The sequence below is a fragment of the Catharus ustulatus genome, chromosome 1, assembly GCF_009819885.2.
Source record: "Catharus ustulatus isolate bCatUst1 chromosome 1, bCatUst1.pri.v2, whole genome shotgun sequence".
NCBI classification, from domain to species: Eukaryota; Metazoa; Chordata; class Aves; order Passeriformes; family Turdidae; genus Catharus; species Catharus ustulatus.
The window spans coordinates 30,914,297-30,930,410 of record NC_046221.1 but is presented as its reverse complement, the minus strand read 5'-3'; the positions used below and the strand labels follow the sequence as shown (position 1 = coordinate 30,930,410).

General features: G+C 37.6%; 1 protein-coding gene across 1 annotated transcript in view; it reads right to left on the bottom strand.

Annotated features, from left to right (window-relative positions):
- The window catches only part of AHR (aryl hydrocarbon receptor), a 67,607-nt gene that overhangs the window by 28,990 nt on the left and 22,503 nt on the right, over nucleotides 1-16,114 (bottom strand). Inside the window, exon 3 of the mRNA XM_033064745.1 lies at nucleotides 744-859. Within this exon, the coding sequence (XP_032920636.1) occupies nucleotides 744-859 (116 nt within the window). The remainder of the gene's footprint in view (nucleotides 1-743; nucleotides 860-16,114) is intronic.

The following is a 16,114-nucleotide window of genomic DNA, read 5'->3' as shown; positions in this document are numbered from 1 at the left end:
TGCCTCTGATATAAATAATATATTTTCGCTTTTTAGGTTTTTTTCTGATTAAAATAAATAGGGCAGTAACTCCACAACAGCTCTTTGTCATACTTTTTTAAGGTTAGAAAATGAAATGCACGTCCCAGCTTACCTATATTTGTAATATCTTGAGTTTAATCTGAACTTGGTAGTATAGAATTATCCATATGCTTTGACCCTCTAGGACATTAAAATAGGCTAGAAAATATTACAAAAAATCCTACTAGTTTAAAATTTGTATTTTCCATTAGTTAATACACACGTTTTCAAAGTATTTTAAAATTTGTACCGGATCTACAATATGTATGCTGAGTTCTTCCAAACCACTGAGAAAGCAAGGAATTTCAGCAAGTCCTAAGTCTTTTAAGAAGAAATTGTTTATTTCAGAAAATTAGTCACCAAATTTACAGTAAATTGGTAACTTATCTGGCCCTTTATATTACCATCTTCATTGACAACAGATGTAAAGAGATGGGAACTCCCCCCTGTAACAAATTACTTAGAAAATTGAAGAGAAGCCCATATTCTAACATCTACTCTAAAGTCCCTACTACCAAAAAATACAAGAGCTATTTAGTATTACCCTAAAGAAAATGAAAAAATAATTTGACAATAAGAAAACTTACTTCTTGTATCTCATCAGTGAGCATATAGTATGCAAATTACAGGTGGGTTTTTCTAAAATTTAAATCTTTGCACAATACGTCTATTGCAAAACATACCTGCAATAGCAGTTCTCCTTCCAGGATCTGCATCCCTTCTCCACACTTTCCTGTTCCAGAGGTTTCCTGAATGCCATTTCTTTCTGGTCTGGTAGAGTTAGAAGATTTTAATGCAACTAGAACAAAGAAAACAAAAAAATAAATAAAATTGAGCAATCTTTGAAAGGCTCACTGGAAATTTAGGCATTGATCTACTACTTTGTGTAAGAAAAAAATGTATTAAAAAAAATAAAATATATACATACAATAAAGTCAATCCAATGAAAAATTTTTGTTTCCATGTCAAATTTTTTCCTCACCTTTAGGGTGAACCTTCCAGTTTTGTCATTCTTTTCTTTTCTATATATAATACTTTCACAAGAAAATCAGTATTATTGCAATCTACCCAAGTCTCATTATGTTATACCTTTTTTTTCTTCTTCTACTCTTTACTATAAGACTCACTTCTAGTTTGTCACTCTTGTGACAAATAAAGCGCACTTTTGTTTTCCTAGGCCATCCTCCTGTGATGATACCAACTCCGTGTTAGGTTAGGAAAACACTTCAACTTATTCTTATTCCACCTAATTTCTGACATGAAACTATGGTTCATCAGACAGGTAATCCTGCTCTAGACCTAAAGTTCCCTTTAGGGAAAACAAGGAAACAATCATGAACCCTAAATGCATGCTGCATAGTAAGAAAGCCCAACAAAACCCAGAAAAGTATTTCAAACAAAAAGGTGTGGGTATTTTCTGTCATAGTTAAATTTTAACCTTTTAAACAACTAGGCACTCTTTCCAATTTCTGATAAAATACTACAACAATGAATCATCGTTATTCAGATAACAAATATATCTAATTGAAAGAAAAAATTACCCAGTGACTAAGAAATGAAGAATCAGACCATATTGCTATGAAGTTCCTAAAAGACATCCCCATCTCTGCATCCTTCTAATAAACAAGATGCTGTCAAATAAAACTACATAAACAAAGATCATCCATAACTCAGACTTTACCTACTTTTCATTGCTTCAAAAAAGGGTGGGGGGGAATGTCTTCAGATCTGAAATTCATCTGAGTAGGTCTGTAGTGTCTAAAGAGCTTAAAATTACTTGAGCAATGTACCTTAAATCTTTACCATAAAACTAAAGGCCACTACCTCCCAATCCCAAAAATTTTCATGTTGCAAAGCAATGGAAATTTATCATATAACAAAATCTATAAAAACAACTGCACTTCTGAAAAATACAAGTTTCTCATAATAATGGGATATTCAGCCTTAATTTCAAATGATTTTTCAACCTACTGAAAACCTTCATTTTTTCACTGCTCAAAATTTTAGCCAAGAATCCTGAAGAACTTCTATTCACTCAATTTAAATTACATTAAGTGATATTTTACACTACATATATCAACTGCAAGATAAATGATGCCTTTCACATCTTTTTTAAGCTATCATGGCAGCTAAGAACTTTCAAGCCAGACAGTTTTCATTAAAATATACCTCTAAGGCACCACAGAGGAAAAATGTGTTCTAAAGATACAGTAACTGATTTATCAGATCAGAATGCATCCAAAGATTTGCTTTGAAATTAAAACCCTAATGCTGTTCTTCCTACAAGGTAGTCAAAATGTCCTGCAACAGGCCACACAGAGGTAAAGTTGCAAATTCATGTGAATAGATTACTTTGCCAATTTTTTTTCCAGCATTATTTCAAAAGGATATATAGAATATTCACTAAACACTCCCGAAGCCAACAGGCAGTAGAAGAAAACATTTTAAAATTTATATTGTATGATTATTGCAAAAGTCAACATTCATCTGTGAAAGTTGCAAGTAAAGATGCTTAATCACCCTTGGCATTCTGCAAAATACTGTATGTCATTAAATACAAGTGGGTTTTTTTCTTTTATAGTGTCTGATAGGACAAAATACTGTCTGAGCGGTAAAATTTATCAAAACTCCTAAGATCAAATGTAGCCAATGCATTGGTGGCTATATTCCTCTTAACTTTCAAGGTTCACAAGAGTTACGTGTGAAGTTAAACATTTTCCTGAATTGGAATCTACACTTTTTGCAGAAATCAGAATGTGGATGGAATCAAGTTGTTTACAAGTAAGGCACATGGAAAACTGCCAATAATCTGGATTAGTAAAAATGAGAGATACAGTGGAAATTAGAGCTGTATATCCGTAATTTGATATACAACTCCTGGATAAAAAAGAAACAAACTCAAACATACCTTGTTCTGACAGATAAATCACAGGCCTGTCAGTGCTTGCTACAAGCCACCCAAGTCTCTGTCACTGAACTACCCCAGATATCAGGATGCACACCTGTAATGTGTGCTATTGTACTGTCAAAGTGAAGGTTACCAGATACAAGGAAGCTTACAGCATGGGAGGACCACCTTGCTAAGCAGCAATTCTGAACAGACTTAGCCACACAATGACATGGCCTCAGAACTACCAACTAGAGATATAATAATAGGCAATGGAAAGGAGAACTAAATCTTAAAAAGCATAACTCATCCAAAAGCAATATTGCAGTCAACATCACCTAGCTTTAAATCAGCCGTGTGTGTTCTGCTAGGTCTCATAGCCTATCATAATCATGTCATCAGACAAAATAATCTCCATAGTTCATTACTTTATAGTCTTTGAATCTCTGAATTAAACAGAATTCATTGTGGGCTATGCCCTCTTAATTTTCCTAAACCCAAAATTAAATCATGAATACTCCCACAGATTAAAGAGGAAAAATCTGTAGGTATACTCTAGAATATATTCAGTATCAAATTACTTCTCAATTTCCCATTAATAATTTTAAAGCATCAAAAATAAAGCAAATTTGCTTATACTTATAAAAAACCAGATGAGCAAACAAAAATACCCCAAACCAAAAAACATCTGTTACACAATTTTAGCAGGAGGGTTTGATTGTAAGCACCTGCTTTCCAAGTAGGTTAATGATTGTCATTTAATCCTATATCCAGCCATGAGCATCATTTCCATTGCCTAGACTTCCCTGATTTGAAGTACAAGTTGAATCTCAAAGACAACTAGATAGTGAAATTTAATCGATTTTTCTAGACATAAAAAAAAATTATATATTCTGATACATTTGCTTTATGATTGTGAAATGCTTTAGCACCCAAGACAGCAAATGTAAAAGACAGTTGCTTTTGCATTGCATCTACAAAGATAAATTAAATAACAATGTTTACATCAGCATTTACCAGCTTCTTATCTCTGACTTTAACTGTTACATTCAGGTGATAAGAAAAAAACTGTTCCACTTCCGCTATTCATGAAAGAAGTGACATACCTACAACATTTATACAAACATTCAAAAGAAAAATCAGCAACAACGAAATCAAATAAAAAAGCCTTTAACCTCTAAATATCTTATGTAATAATCAGTTGTCTGACCATAGGACAGAGTAGCATCCATCAATGGGTATCCTGTCAGTACTCAGCTCAGCCAAACCAATTTTCCACAAATCTAGAAACCAATAAATTTGGAAAAAAGTAATTTCTTTTTTCCAAGTCATCAGAAGGAACAAAGTAAATGAGAAAAATAAATAAAAGTTCTTTTTTTCTGTGTTGAGTGAATATAGAAGTTTTTCTGATATAAATGCACATTTGCTGGTGCTCAGCTGTGAAGTCTGGAGAGACTTCTCTCCACTGAAACCTGAGTATTCACACACCAAATGTCTCTTATTATCAAAGGAGTGAAAATATTATAATTAAACTTTCCATCTCAAAATTCATCTAATCCAGCCACGTGTTATTCGAGGGTTGAATAAAACCATTTCAGCAACTGCTATCTGAAAAGCCTCATGGAAACCACATCAAAATATGGTGTGTTTAGAACATTTTCCTTTCCCTACCTTTTGTTTCCCAAAGAAAAAGCATAGCAATTTTTTTTAAAGGATTCAGGGTAGCTCACTACTGAGAGGTGTACAGAACAGAACATCAAGATGCCAAATTTTAAACAGAGTTTTTAAAATCATATTGAGATGCAACAAATTTCTTTGAATCAGACGTGAGATAATTTTTACTTTTAGGTGAATGATCTGTTCAAGCCTAAAACTGTATTGAAGCAACACTTGTCTAATATCACAAGTATATCACTAGCACATCAGCCATGCAGTCCTGGAATTTAATCTTAAAGGGTTTCCCAGAGCTGCTTTAAATCAAATCTTGGCATGGTTTCCAAAATCCGGCCAAACAGGTCAAAGTTTGCAGTCAAAGCCAATTGAGACCGTTTCATAACCTTTTCAGTAGATTTATAAATTCTGCTTGTCTGTTCTAGATTACGGTACAAAAACAACAGTTCTCTTGAGGGGGGTGGTCTTGCTCCAGCAACAAATGCTAAGCTTCAACACGAAGGTCACCAGCTAACACAAGGAGGGCACTATTGAGAAAACAGTAGTTTAATATTAAACTCTTGACTAAATCATTAACATAAGCTAAACTGTTTATACCGGTGAAAGATCCATTTTAAGTGGGAGAAAGTATTAAATATACACACCCATGCATCTACATGCAACTTTATCTATTTCCATTACTTAAGATTTTATAAAACATTTTGCACTTGCAATCTCTGACACTGTCAAGGGAAAATTGTTTATGGAAAGTTAATTAACACAAGGAAAAAATGCAATTAATTATTTTTCTAGGAAGATAAAAGATGCATCAACTTTATATTTTGTAAATAGATACACTTCTAGATAGCAAAAATTGTACATTTTAGTAATAAAATTTGTGAAGGATTGCTCTGAATTCAGAGATACAGGAGAAAATAAAATTCAGAATTTTCATAACTAGTTCTAAAGTTGTCATTATGTTACATGAGGCAAGACTGACTGCTGTGTAGGCTGCACTACAAATACAAATAATGCATTTTAAATAACATCTTTTAAAGCAGAAAAATTACCAATAAAACATACCCAGGAGCTGCCTTTACTTTCCATAAAAAAGCTAAATATACTTTAAGAACTAGTAACAACCAACCTTCAGCCTCAGAAGACATGGTACATTGATTCATAAGCATATTTTCAGCTAATGTGGAAACACATAAATACATCTACATATTTAAGTAAAGCTACTGAAAGAACCAATAAGCCACAGAAGACAGGCATTTCTTGATTTGGCCTCAAAAATATTATTCATGGTTCAAGAGAGAGAAAATACTATGAAGAAGCTCTCACAAGAGGATAAATCATACCACAATGAATACTTTTTAAAGAAATGTTAGTGGATTATGGTTGGTGAAAGAAGAAAAAAAGAGACTGAGGGGGAATAAAAGTTTTACCAGAGTAAGTTTTAGCAAGAAAGAGGGAAGGAAGGCGGAAAAAAAGGCTGAAAATTTATTTCCAATATTTAAAAAAGGAGAACAGAATGAGGGTAAGTAGTCAGGTTCTGGCCATTCCCTGGGCTTTTGAGAGTCAATAATGTAAGTGCTGTACAGATACAGATTGCTTACTGATGTTACAAATCTCTAAAAATCAAATATTTCCAGGTATGCAGATTTTGTGACTGCAACCAGAGCTCAGCAGCACCACAGACCTGCACAGGATGCACTACAAGTTCTGTGCATGTGCACCCCTCCATTTCCATTCAGTACTTTTTTTTAGCCCAAATTCAAACCAAATAAAATACGTGCTCATCAGCTATACAATCAGACACTGCAGAGAGAGCACAAGTCTATCCATCTGTGATGATGTTCAAGTATGAAACAAATTTTATTTAAGGGAGGAAGAAACATAGGACTTGCCCAAAAATGCTTAGGCTAAGAACAGGAAAAGGAAGTTTTCATCTCCAAAGCAGATGATTCCAAAGGTTAAAAGTGCCTTAATACCAAATGTTGCAATAGAAACATTAGTGTTTCTATTGAAACAATTGTGAAAATGTTTTAATAGAACCTACAGTGGCTGCCACCAAAGCACTTACTACAATACAGCCATACACATTTGCTAGACTATGAGGACGTATTTATATTCTTGGCATAATCAAGATAGAGAAATTTCAATATTAAGGTTCTACTAAGAATCCTACTTGAACATTTCAGAGACCATGGATAAAAACAGACCTACAAACCAAAAATAAACCAGTAAATATTCTGTCAGTCTTGGACTGAAATTACTCAAGGTACAGCTCCAGAACTTCCCAAGGGCCCCGCTGTACTTACACTTCAGACATGTCTTCATACATATTTTACACTCAACAAGAGAAAAGTGCAGAAGTGGTACACATTACCTGAACTGCTGCAGGAGTCCAAAATAGTCTCTTCATTGCAATCAATATATAACAAATATACGTGAGGAATAAAAGCAGCACACAACATTTTTCTCAATACCAAGCACCATGATATTTAAACGTGTGATATTTCACATTCACCTAACAAAAGCCATCTAAATTTAAAATTACCTTGTGTCTCCCCTACTATACAAAAAAGGTCCAAAGTGAAAAATATTATTTTTCATTTATGTGTGATCAAATAATATGCTTAAATAATTCAGCATGCAAGCTATCTTTGGCATAAGGAAGTCTGTTGCTTGCCCTTTCAAAATTGACTTGTCTGGAGTTCAGATCAGTTCTACTTGGTTTCCAGGTCTACGGTAAGGATACAATTCCAATGCTCAGAGTTATAAATCATAAAACTGACAAAAACTTGGCAGGAGTATCACCTTTTTTCCTACCTAAACTTCAATCAAATTTCATTGGCCAAGACTCAAAGGGAGCCACAAATTTGCCAGAAATTACATTTCTGAATCACAAGATTACTTATAAGATAGTAAATGAGTACAATGATTTGTTCTACTGTGGGGAAAAAAAGAAATAATCTTTTCTTTAAATCTAATTTTGCTTCTTAGTAAAATTTACCAACACTAACAACAAACAAAAGCTGAAAAAATCCTTTCTAAACCCTACAGCTTTTGTTGATAAACCATCACATCCTAGAAATCCTGTAGCATATTTGAACACACTATTTGAACATCTTCTAAAAAACAAGATTTAAATTTGCAATTTTTTTCATTTACATAATTGTTAAACTACCTATATAGAAAAAAATATATAAGCCCATACCAGCTACTTTTCAAAATATCTTGAAGTTACAAATGGTGAACCAGGAAGTTAGTACTTTATTAGCTATTTTACAAGCTGTGTGGTTAGTGGGCCACAATTTAAATCCTAAAACTCATTTATAATAAAACAAGCAGATATATTTTAATAGTTAATTGTACTGAAAAGTTACTGTTCTGCTAAATGCATGCCTACATGTGAAAATACTAAACAGGAGGAAGAAAACCATAAATTCTTTCTTTCGAGCACCTGAAACAGGGAAAGTCTGTATGAAACATCTTTAATTCATCCTGGCATTATTTTTATACCAGCTAAAAGCCTCTTAGAAGAAATGAACCCTAACCTCAGTCTCCTATGGAAAGCTGAATAGGTAACAGCAGGTAACCAGGACAGGAATTAGATCTTACTTAATGAGTTTATGATAGGCTAAATGTATAGCAACTTCCTGAGCCAGAATTTGGACAAGATACTGGGTCTCCACTGTTATTTTGGAGAAATATCCAGAACTTCATGGTTAAATATGCTAAAAGAAGAATATTTTAACTGCAATAGCCTGCAAAAGTGGCAGCTGTCTTTCCCCATGGCAGCAATTTAAAACAGCAGAATTCTGCATCCAAAAATGTGGAAGGCAATAAATAGTGCAGAATCTGTGGCTTAGGTATATTTTTTATTTTTCACACAGTAATAGGCACTATCACACTTTTCAAGTAAATACACGATTATAAGATACACTGCAGCATATATGTGGGGCAGACTGGGTGGTAGGCAGGCAAGAAAGAGAAAGACTGAGAGGCTGAATATAATGAGGAAGTTATCAAAAATATGCCTAAAAGTTGAGAGAAGGAATGGTTTTGTGGTTCTGACATCATCTTCCAGTGCATTATGGTGGAAATCATACAGGCACTGTACACTTAATTTCCTTAACCATGAAACCAGAACAGGAGCACTTCAGCTCCACCAGCAGTGCAAGGATAAATGCAGTAAAGATTTGGAAGTTCAGATTCTCTAACTGGGAGAGATTTCAGTGCTCCATATGAAAATCACATTAGATCACACAAAGCTTAAAGCTTATAATTGCACAGTATTTCAATATCATCTTTCCTGACAATTTTGGTGTGCTAAGTTGAACTAAAAAGTTTATGAATTATAGACCCATGAACAGTTATTGTCTCCATATAACAAACAAGGTAAAAATTTCAATGGCTTCCTATACAGAAAGAAGAAAAAGGGAAAAAAGTCAAACTGGTTTTTATCCCAGACACTTTTATTGAAAACTGTGCCTAGGAGGTCGAGCAGGACAGAGATCTGTATTTCTGATCTAGCATCAGAAAACAGAAATAGCAACAGCAAGCGTTATGTAACTTATGTTGCTAAGGGTTAGGCTGTGACGCAAAGGAAAACTATATTTTATTCATTACAACCCCAAGGAGGAGGGAAAGAGAAAGCCAAGGAATGCTGCAAAGAAGGGGAACTGGAGCACACAGACAAAACTCTGGAAGAAGAAGACTTGGGGTAACAAGAACCTCTGCCTCTGTCATCTGCTCTCCCCCACAGGGATTCATTTCACAGAGGGCTTGTTCCAGTCTGTCCATAAGTAAACCTGATAGAAGTGGTGTGATAAAAGCACAGATAAACCATGGGTGTAAGTTTGCAAAGCTTATTCCAGTAATTCTAGCATTACAGGATTTTATATAATAAATATTTTAAATATTTAAAACTTTAAATATTAAAACATGCCCTAGACACAACAAGTATTAACAAAAACTTACAGAACAACTCATTTACTCATCTTTCAGAAACAACTGCTCAGTTGAGTCAGACGCAAAGTTTAGACATGAACATTAAACTTAAAGCAAAATGGTATTTTCATTACTATGTCATTACCAGGTATGTCTACCAGTTCTCATAGGTAGAACCTTTTCTTCAAAACCATAAAATATTTTAATATACTTTATGTTTTTAAGATTCTAAAATTAATATGCAAAATTTTACTTATTATTTTAAAAAATCACTCCAGTTAAGGTTCTATTCCCAATAATTCTAAATACAGAAATAATATGCTCCTTTCATAGCATAAGCTTTTCAGTAAATTAAAAGGTATACAAAATTTTCTTAATATTTTTAATGCTTCCATTGTACTTTTAATAAACTTCTTCACAAATCAAGACAGATACTTAAATGCTATTCATTAAACATCACCACTTAAAGGACCCAGGGATACACATAAGCACAGAAAGCTCCTGCCTTGATGAGTTTGCCCTGGTGGGCAACCCCACACACAAAGATGAGTGATAGAATAGTATCAAGACTTTCTCACTGTAGTTTCATGCTTTAGAAGAACCATGAGGCTTCTGTGGACTGGCAGAATTTTTTGGTTGGGGAGGGATTGGGGGTGTTGAGAGTTTAGGGGTTTTTGTTCATTTTCTGTTTGTGTTGTGGGGAAATTTTGCTTTGAAACTGTCAAGAAATACAAAGATTATTCTGGGAATCTGACAGCAAAAAGGAATTGTGACTGTCTGGCCAAGGAGCTCATAGTGTGTTATTTCCGTATCTTGTGTCTCTGAATTCGACAATACTACAGCACAATTTAAAAGGGATTTTCATCTGCTTCCATACAACTTGGTTGCACAGCTTTACAGTAAACATAGGACTTTTCTAGATTCTCAGAAAGAACGGCCCGTTTCACTGACTCTTCGTTTAACACGCATTCTTGTTTGGAAATTCCATAAATTCTTATTTCTAAAGAAACTACAACATTGGAAAGGCTATGTAAGTAATTACCATTTCCTTATAAAATGCTTTTTGAAGCATGTTCAACTTTCACTGCACCTGAAACACCATCAAAAAGCTAAGTTGGAAAATGCAATGTCTTAAAGGGGACAAAGCAACATTTTCAGATAGTAAATGCTGCTACACCACATCACCACAGTAAATATTTAGTTAAATCTCAATAATACTTCAGTTCCTCCTTGTTTTTTTTATTTTTATTTTTTATTTCTATTTTTTCCTCCCCTCACTGACATTCTAGTAAGGCTTATTTTGCTTATTTTACTAGAAATCCTCAAATTGCCAGTGACCATTTTATCATGTCCAGTTGATGTCCTCCTGTGATAACAACTGCCCATTAACTTCAACAGCTCTTCTCCCTTTTTGGTATTACCCTGCTTGGTATATTCACAGACAGCAATCATAACCCCTAGCCTGCATTCTGCCATGCTAAACATGACAAATGCATTCATCTCCTTAATGCATACTCTCTAGGGCTTCCTTGCTCCTGTTCCTGTGATATTTGTAAGACCCTAACTTGATTTAATGAACTGAATGACATCTCTCAGATCTTCTGGAGAATCTCAGTTGTTTTAAACTGTTTGATAAATGGAGCAATCCTGCTCTACAGGAACGTACTCTTCAATACTACCTTCAATACAAAATCTACCAATATCTTCAGAAGGGAGAAAAAAAAAAAAAAACAGCTAAGTCCAACTTAATAAAAAAGTCTTCCACATAAATTGTTTTATTTAGGCCCACCAGAAAAGTTGAAATGAGAATGACTACAAGTTTATAAAAATACTTATCAGTATTTATTAACTGTAGCTACTGCAGTGAAAAACATTCTTAACATTTTAATTTAGCCAGTTATTGTCTGGCTCCCAGACTTCTGAAAACAGTTATGTAACAGGAAACATTGTTTTAACATGGACAATTGCAATAGAGATGGATATGGCTGTACGCCATAGTACTGCACAACTCCAGGAGGCCAGATCCATATAAAGGACCTGCTAAATGAAATTTGTTGCTCTGTGTCCAGCATACGATTTAGAAAACTCCCAATTTAAAGACCACATGTACTTCATCTCCTCAGTTCCACTGTAAGCTCCACCATGCACAGCTTCTGTACCTCTGGATGGGTAAGAATGGCTTGGCACCCACTTCACCCTGACCCTAAGCATGACGCAGAAACTGGATTTCTCCTGACTCTTCCCCACATGGCATAAATCCAGGTTCTTCTGACAGCTGGTAGCCACTGATTCTTTTACAGGTCTGAAGAAAATTACATCCCTCTTTTTTTCAGGAGCAGGATATAAACCCAGGTTTTATTCACTCCTCTGCTACAAGTGGTTCCCACTCCTTCCTTTTCCACTGAAGAAGAGGTCTGAAACGTGGGGGTACAGGGTAATATCTATTCCTCCTGTTGAAAAATATTTTCAATATAGAATATAATTAAAAGAAAGTTTCTCATGCCTGAAAGATCAAATCAGAAGACGTGTTCCATCTGGGACACTGACCTAAAGAGACAAGGTCAGTCCCTGACCCGGGCCCCATTGGATAGGGACCACTTTGTTATGGGATGAGTGCTTCATGGGAAATGCATAATTTAATCCAGAAAATTCAGTTTTCAAAAGACTTCATATCTCGTAAGGTAACAAAGAAAAATCAGAAGTCACATAAAGACAGCATACTGAATTAATCTTGACAGAACATTTTTTATGTTGTAAAAAGTGGCTTTTATAGGTAAGACTACATCATCAGTAAAGTTATCTGCCCAAAGAGTGGACACTGCAATACAGAATTGGCAATCACTGATATTGACCTCCACATAGAAAAGAGAAATAGAAACAAGCTTAGAGCCAAAATTTGATTGCAGTTTTATTTATAATAAAAGGAATAATGTGCACATATTTTATTGTGAACACCTGCATGATATTAAATTTGTTTTTAGTTACACAGACTGTTCATGTTCTTACCAAGATAAATGTACTTTGCTTCAAAATTTCAGTTAGAAGTTTGTGCCATGCCTTTATCAAGCATATTCACATTCATATTAGAGTAAGCACAAATCAAGTCATATTTTAACGGTGCCATCTGTCATATTTTTTTTGTATTCTGCTGCCAAGGCAGTGAAAGATCAAATGAAATAAAATCTAAACATGAGGTTTCATTTATCCTGCCACAAGAAATAATTTTCAAGGTGGCAAAGACAGATCTGTTTGATAATTATGTATTTTCTGCTAAATTGTTCCATATGCTCAGAATATTTGGGATTTAGCCAAGAAGAAAAATCACTTCTCGTAGTTGAGCAGTTTCTCCCCAAAAATACACATGAAGTTATCCTTGTGCAGTTGATTCTTAGATAAAAACATTTACGTTAACTTTTTCTTTCACTATGTTCATCAGAGAAAAAAATCCAACACAGTTACAGAAATACATGTATTTAGCTTAACAATTTGAAATGCAAACTAAAATATAGCAAAAATATTTTGAATAATCTAGTGACAATTTCCCTCAATCAACTCCATCTGCATTTCTAAACCACTTGAATTATTATGAACACTTACAAATATGTTCCTTTGACAACTGTCATTAATTACAAGATATATTTTTATATAAAATAATCCAGTTGCAACTATTCACTATATTGTTTAATCTTTTAATAGAACTAAGTTTTGCTTCCGTATTTAAGACATTTACTTTAGTCCCTAAAATTAATCCATCAAATTATAGATTAGCTTTGATAAGCGAGAACGAGAATCTATTATTAGTTTTAATAAGTTATTGAGGGAGGTGCATATAGGACAGATGAAAAGATGACTCAGAGCTCTCTGCAGGATTCAGATGGTGACTGTTAGTGAGATGAACCCCACTTCCTTCCTGCATCCCAGCCCTTTGTGCTGAACTCACCAAGAGTGTTTTAATTTGAGTTTATAAATTATAGCGTATTGTTATAATAACTTTTAAAAAAATATACTGCTGCCATGAATTGTTTTATAGAAATAAGTCCAGACTGATTCCGGGCACAACTTCATACCAATTTCCCTGACCTTACAGTACAAAAAAACGAAGAGAAACATGATAATTTTTGGCAAAAGCTATACACATCCTCCTTACTGCCTTGCACATCCCCATTTTTGTAACACTACTGCTGATCATAATTTAAGGATTTAATTTTTCCATTACATTTAATACATCACAAATTTATAAAAGGATGTAGAAGTATGTTTCCATTTCTATGCAGTTTTCATCACTGTTGGAGAAGAGCTTGCATACAAACACATTCTGGATATAGTTTATTAATTCTGCAGCTCAGCTTCAGGTATCTGAATTCCAAATGAATATAAAGTTGAACAATCCTCATTCTTGTAGCAAAACACAAGTACAGTAGTTTCACGAATACAAGCCACACGGATTATAAGCCGCACCCCCGGTGCCTCGACAATGTTGCTGTCTTTGTCAATAGATAAGCTGCACCCCGAATATTAGCCGCACTTTCGTTCGTGCGCAGCTTTCACAAATTGGCCAATTAGTAACAGGATCGCGGCATAGGGGGCTTTACTGGCTCGGGGCGGGGCCAGGCAGGCTCGGCCCGCTCATGGTTGCCGACGGGGCCGGGTGGCCTAGCTCAGTGCCACGGCTCGGCGGGGCTGGCCGGGTGGTACTGCCGCCGCCGCCGGGCTCGCTGGCCCCCCTCTCCCGTCAGCACCGCCCCGCTGCCGCGTTCCCTAGCCCTGCCGGCGGCCTGCCGCCGCCCGGCTCGCTGGCCGCCGCCGCGTTCCCTAGCCCTGCCGGCGGCCTGCCGCCGCCCGGCTCGCTGGCCGCCGCCGCGTTCCCTAGCCCTGCCGGCGGCCTGCCGCCGCCCGGCTCGCTGGCCGCCGCCGCGTTCCCTAGCCCTGCCGGCGGCCTGCCGCCGCCCGGCTCGCTGGCCGCCGCCGCGTTCCCTAGCCCTGCCGGCGGCCTGCCGCCGCCCGGCTCGCTGGCCGCGCCGCGTTCCCTAGCCCTGCCGGCGGCCTGCCGCCGCCCGGCTCGCTGGCCGCCGCCGCGTTCCCTAGCCCCGCCGGCGGGCTCGCCGGCCGCGGCGCGCCGCGTTCCCTAGCCCCGCCGCCGGGCTCGCCGGCCGCGGCGCGCCGCGTTCCCTAGCCCCGCCGGCGGGCTCGCCGGCCGCGGCGCGCCGCGTTCCCTAGCCCCGCCGCCGGGCTCGCCGGCCGCGGCGCGCCGCGTTCCCTAGCCCCGCCGCCGGGCTCGCCGGCCGCCCCCTCCCGTCTGCACCGCCGCCGCGTTTCCTCGCCCTGGCTGGCACTGCAGGCCCGCGCACCGCCGGGCTCCCCCACGCTGCTGGCCCCGATTCTGCTGGGCTTCCCCCGCTGCCAGGCAGCCCCACCCGCCGGCCTTCCTGCTTCTGCCATGCTCCCCTGCACTGCTAGCCCCAGTTCTCCCGGGCTCCCCCGCCATGCTGGCTCAGGCTCTGCCGCCCTCCCTGCCCCGCCCTGCTGGCTCAGGCTCTGCCGCCCGCCCCCCACACTGCTGGCCCCGCCTCTGCCAGGCTTTCCCACCTCTGCCGGGGCCGGCCGGGCTCCAGCTTGGCTTGGGGCTGCCGCGGGCTCTCACTTCCGTGTTGGCGGCTTTTAGAATTTTGTTAATAGATTAGCCGCCCCGGAATATTAGCCGCACTTCCGGGTTTCCACCAAAATTTTGGTCAAATTGGTGCGGCTTGTATTCGTGAAATTACTGTAATAAGACGGCAAGAAATGAAATGTTTTGAAGAACAGAAGAGTTTGATTTAGAAAGGTGAGACAGCCCTCAAACACTTCCCCCCAGATTGCTTTCCAGCCTGGTTCACTCCACAGCTTGGATAGTTTTAGCAGGGAACATATTTGCCTTTAAGTTACAGCAGCCCACAGCATAAAGTGCTCAGGTAAAACAAACTCCGTGATTCTTCTTCAACACAGTGAGTAGTAAATCACCACGGCTCAATTTTCACCATCATCCAGCTTCAGCCAGGGCTGCAGAGCTCAACAGCTAAAGCAAGCTTGGAGCCCAGATAAGGTTTAGCAGAACATATATAGTAACACATAGCTGCAACCTCACAATTTTATAAGCCTCCTTTGCATACATCAAATATTTGCAAATGTGATGGCCAATTATTAAACATCACTGAATCCAACATGGCATTTAACAAAGAGTAGAAAACTACCATTGCTATCTTTTCATTACAAGTTTTAATATTCCACAACCAGTTCTTAACTCTCTCTGATCCAAACATACAACTAAAACAACAAGGCTGTGCAAGGCTATTGGAAAAGTTCATGACTTATGTTATTTCACCAGTTTAGTAAAAGTGAAATGAGTGTATACTGTTTCAGCTTTATGGCACATATGTATAAACTACTCAGCAAAATAAAATCAACCCTGCTAAAAGCATAACTCAGGTATGTTTGAACTAAAAAAAGTGCAAAAGGAAATTAAAAATAATTTTATTTATATAAAAATACAATAAAATAATATATAAGTATAATAAAATACCA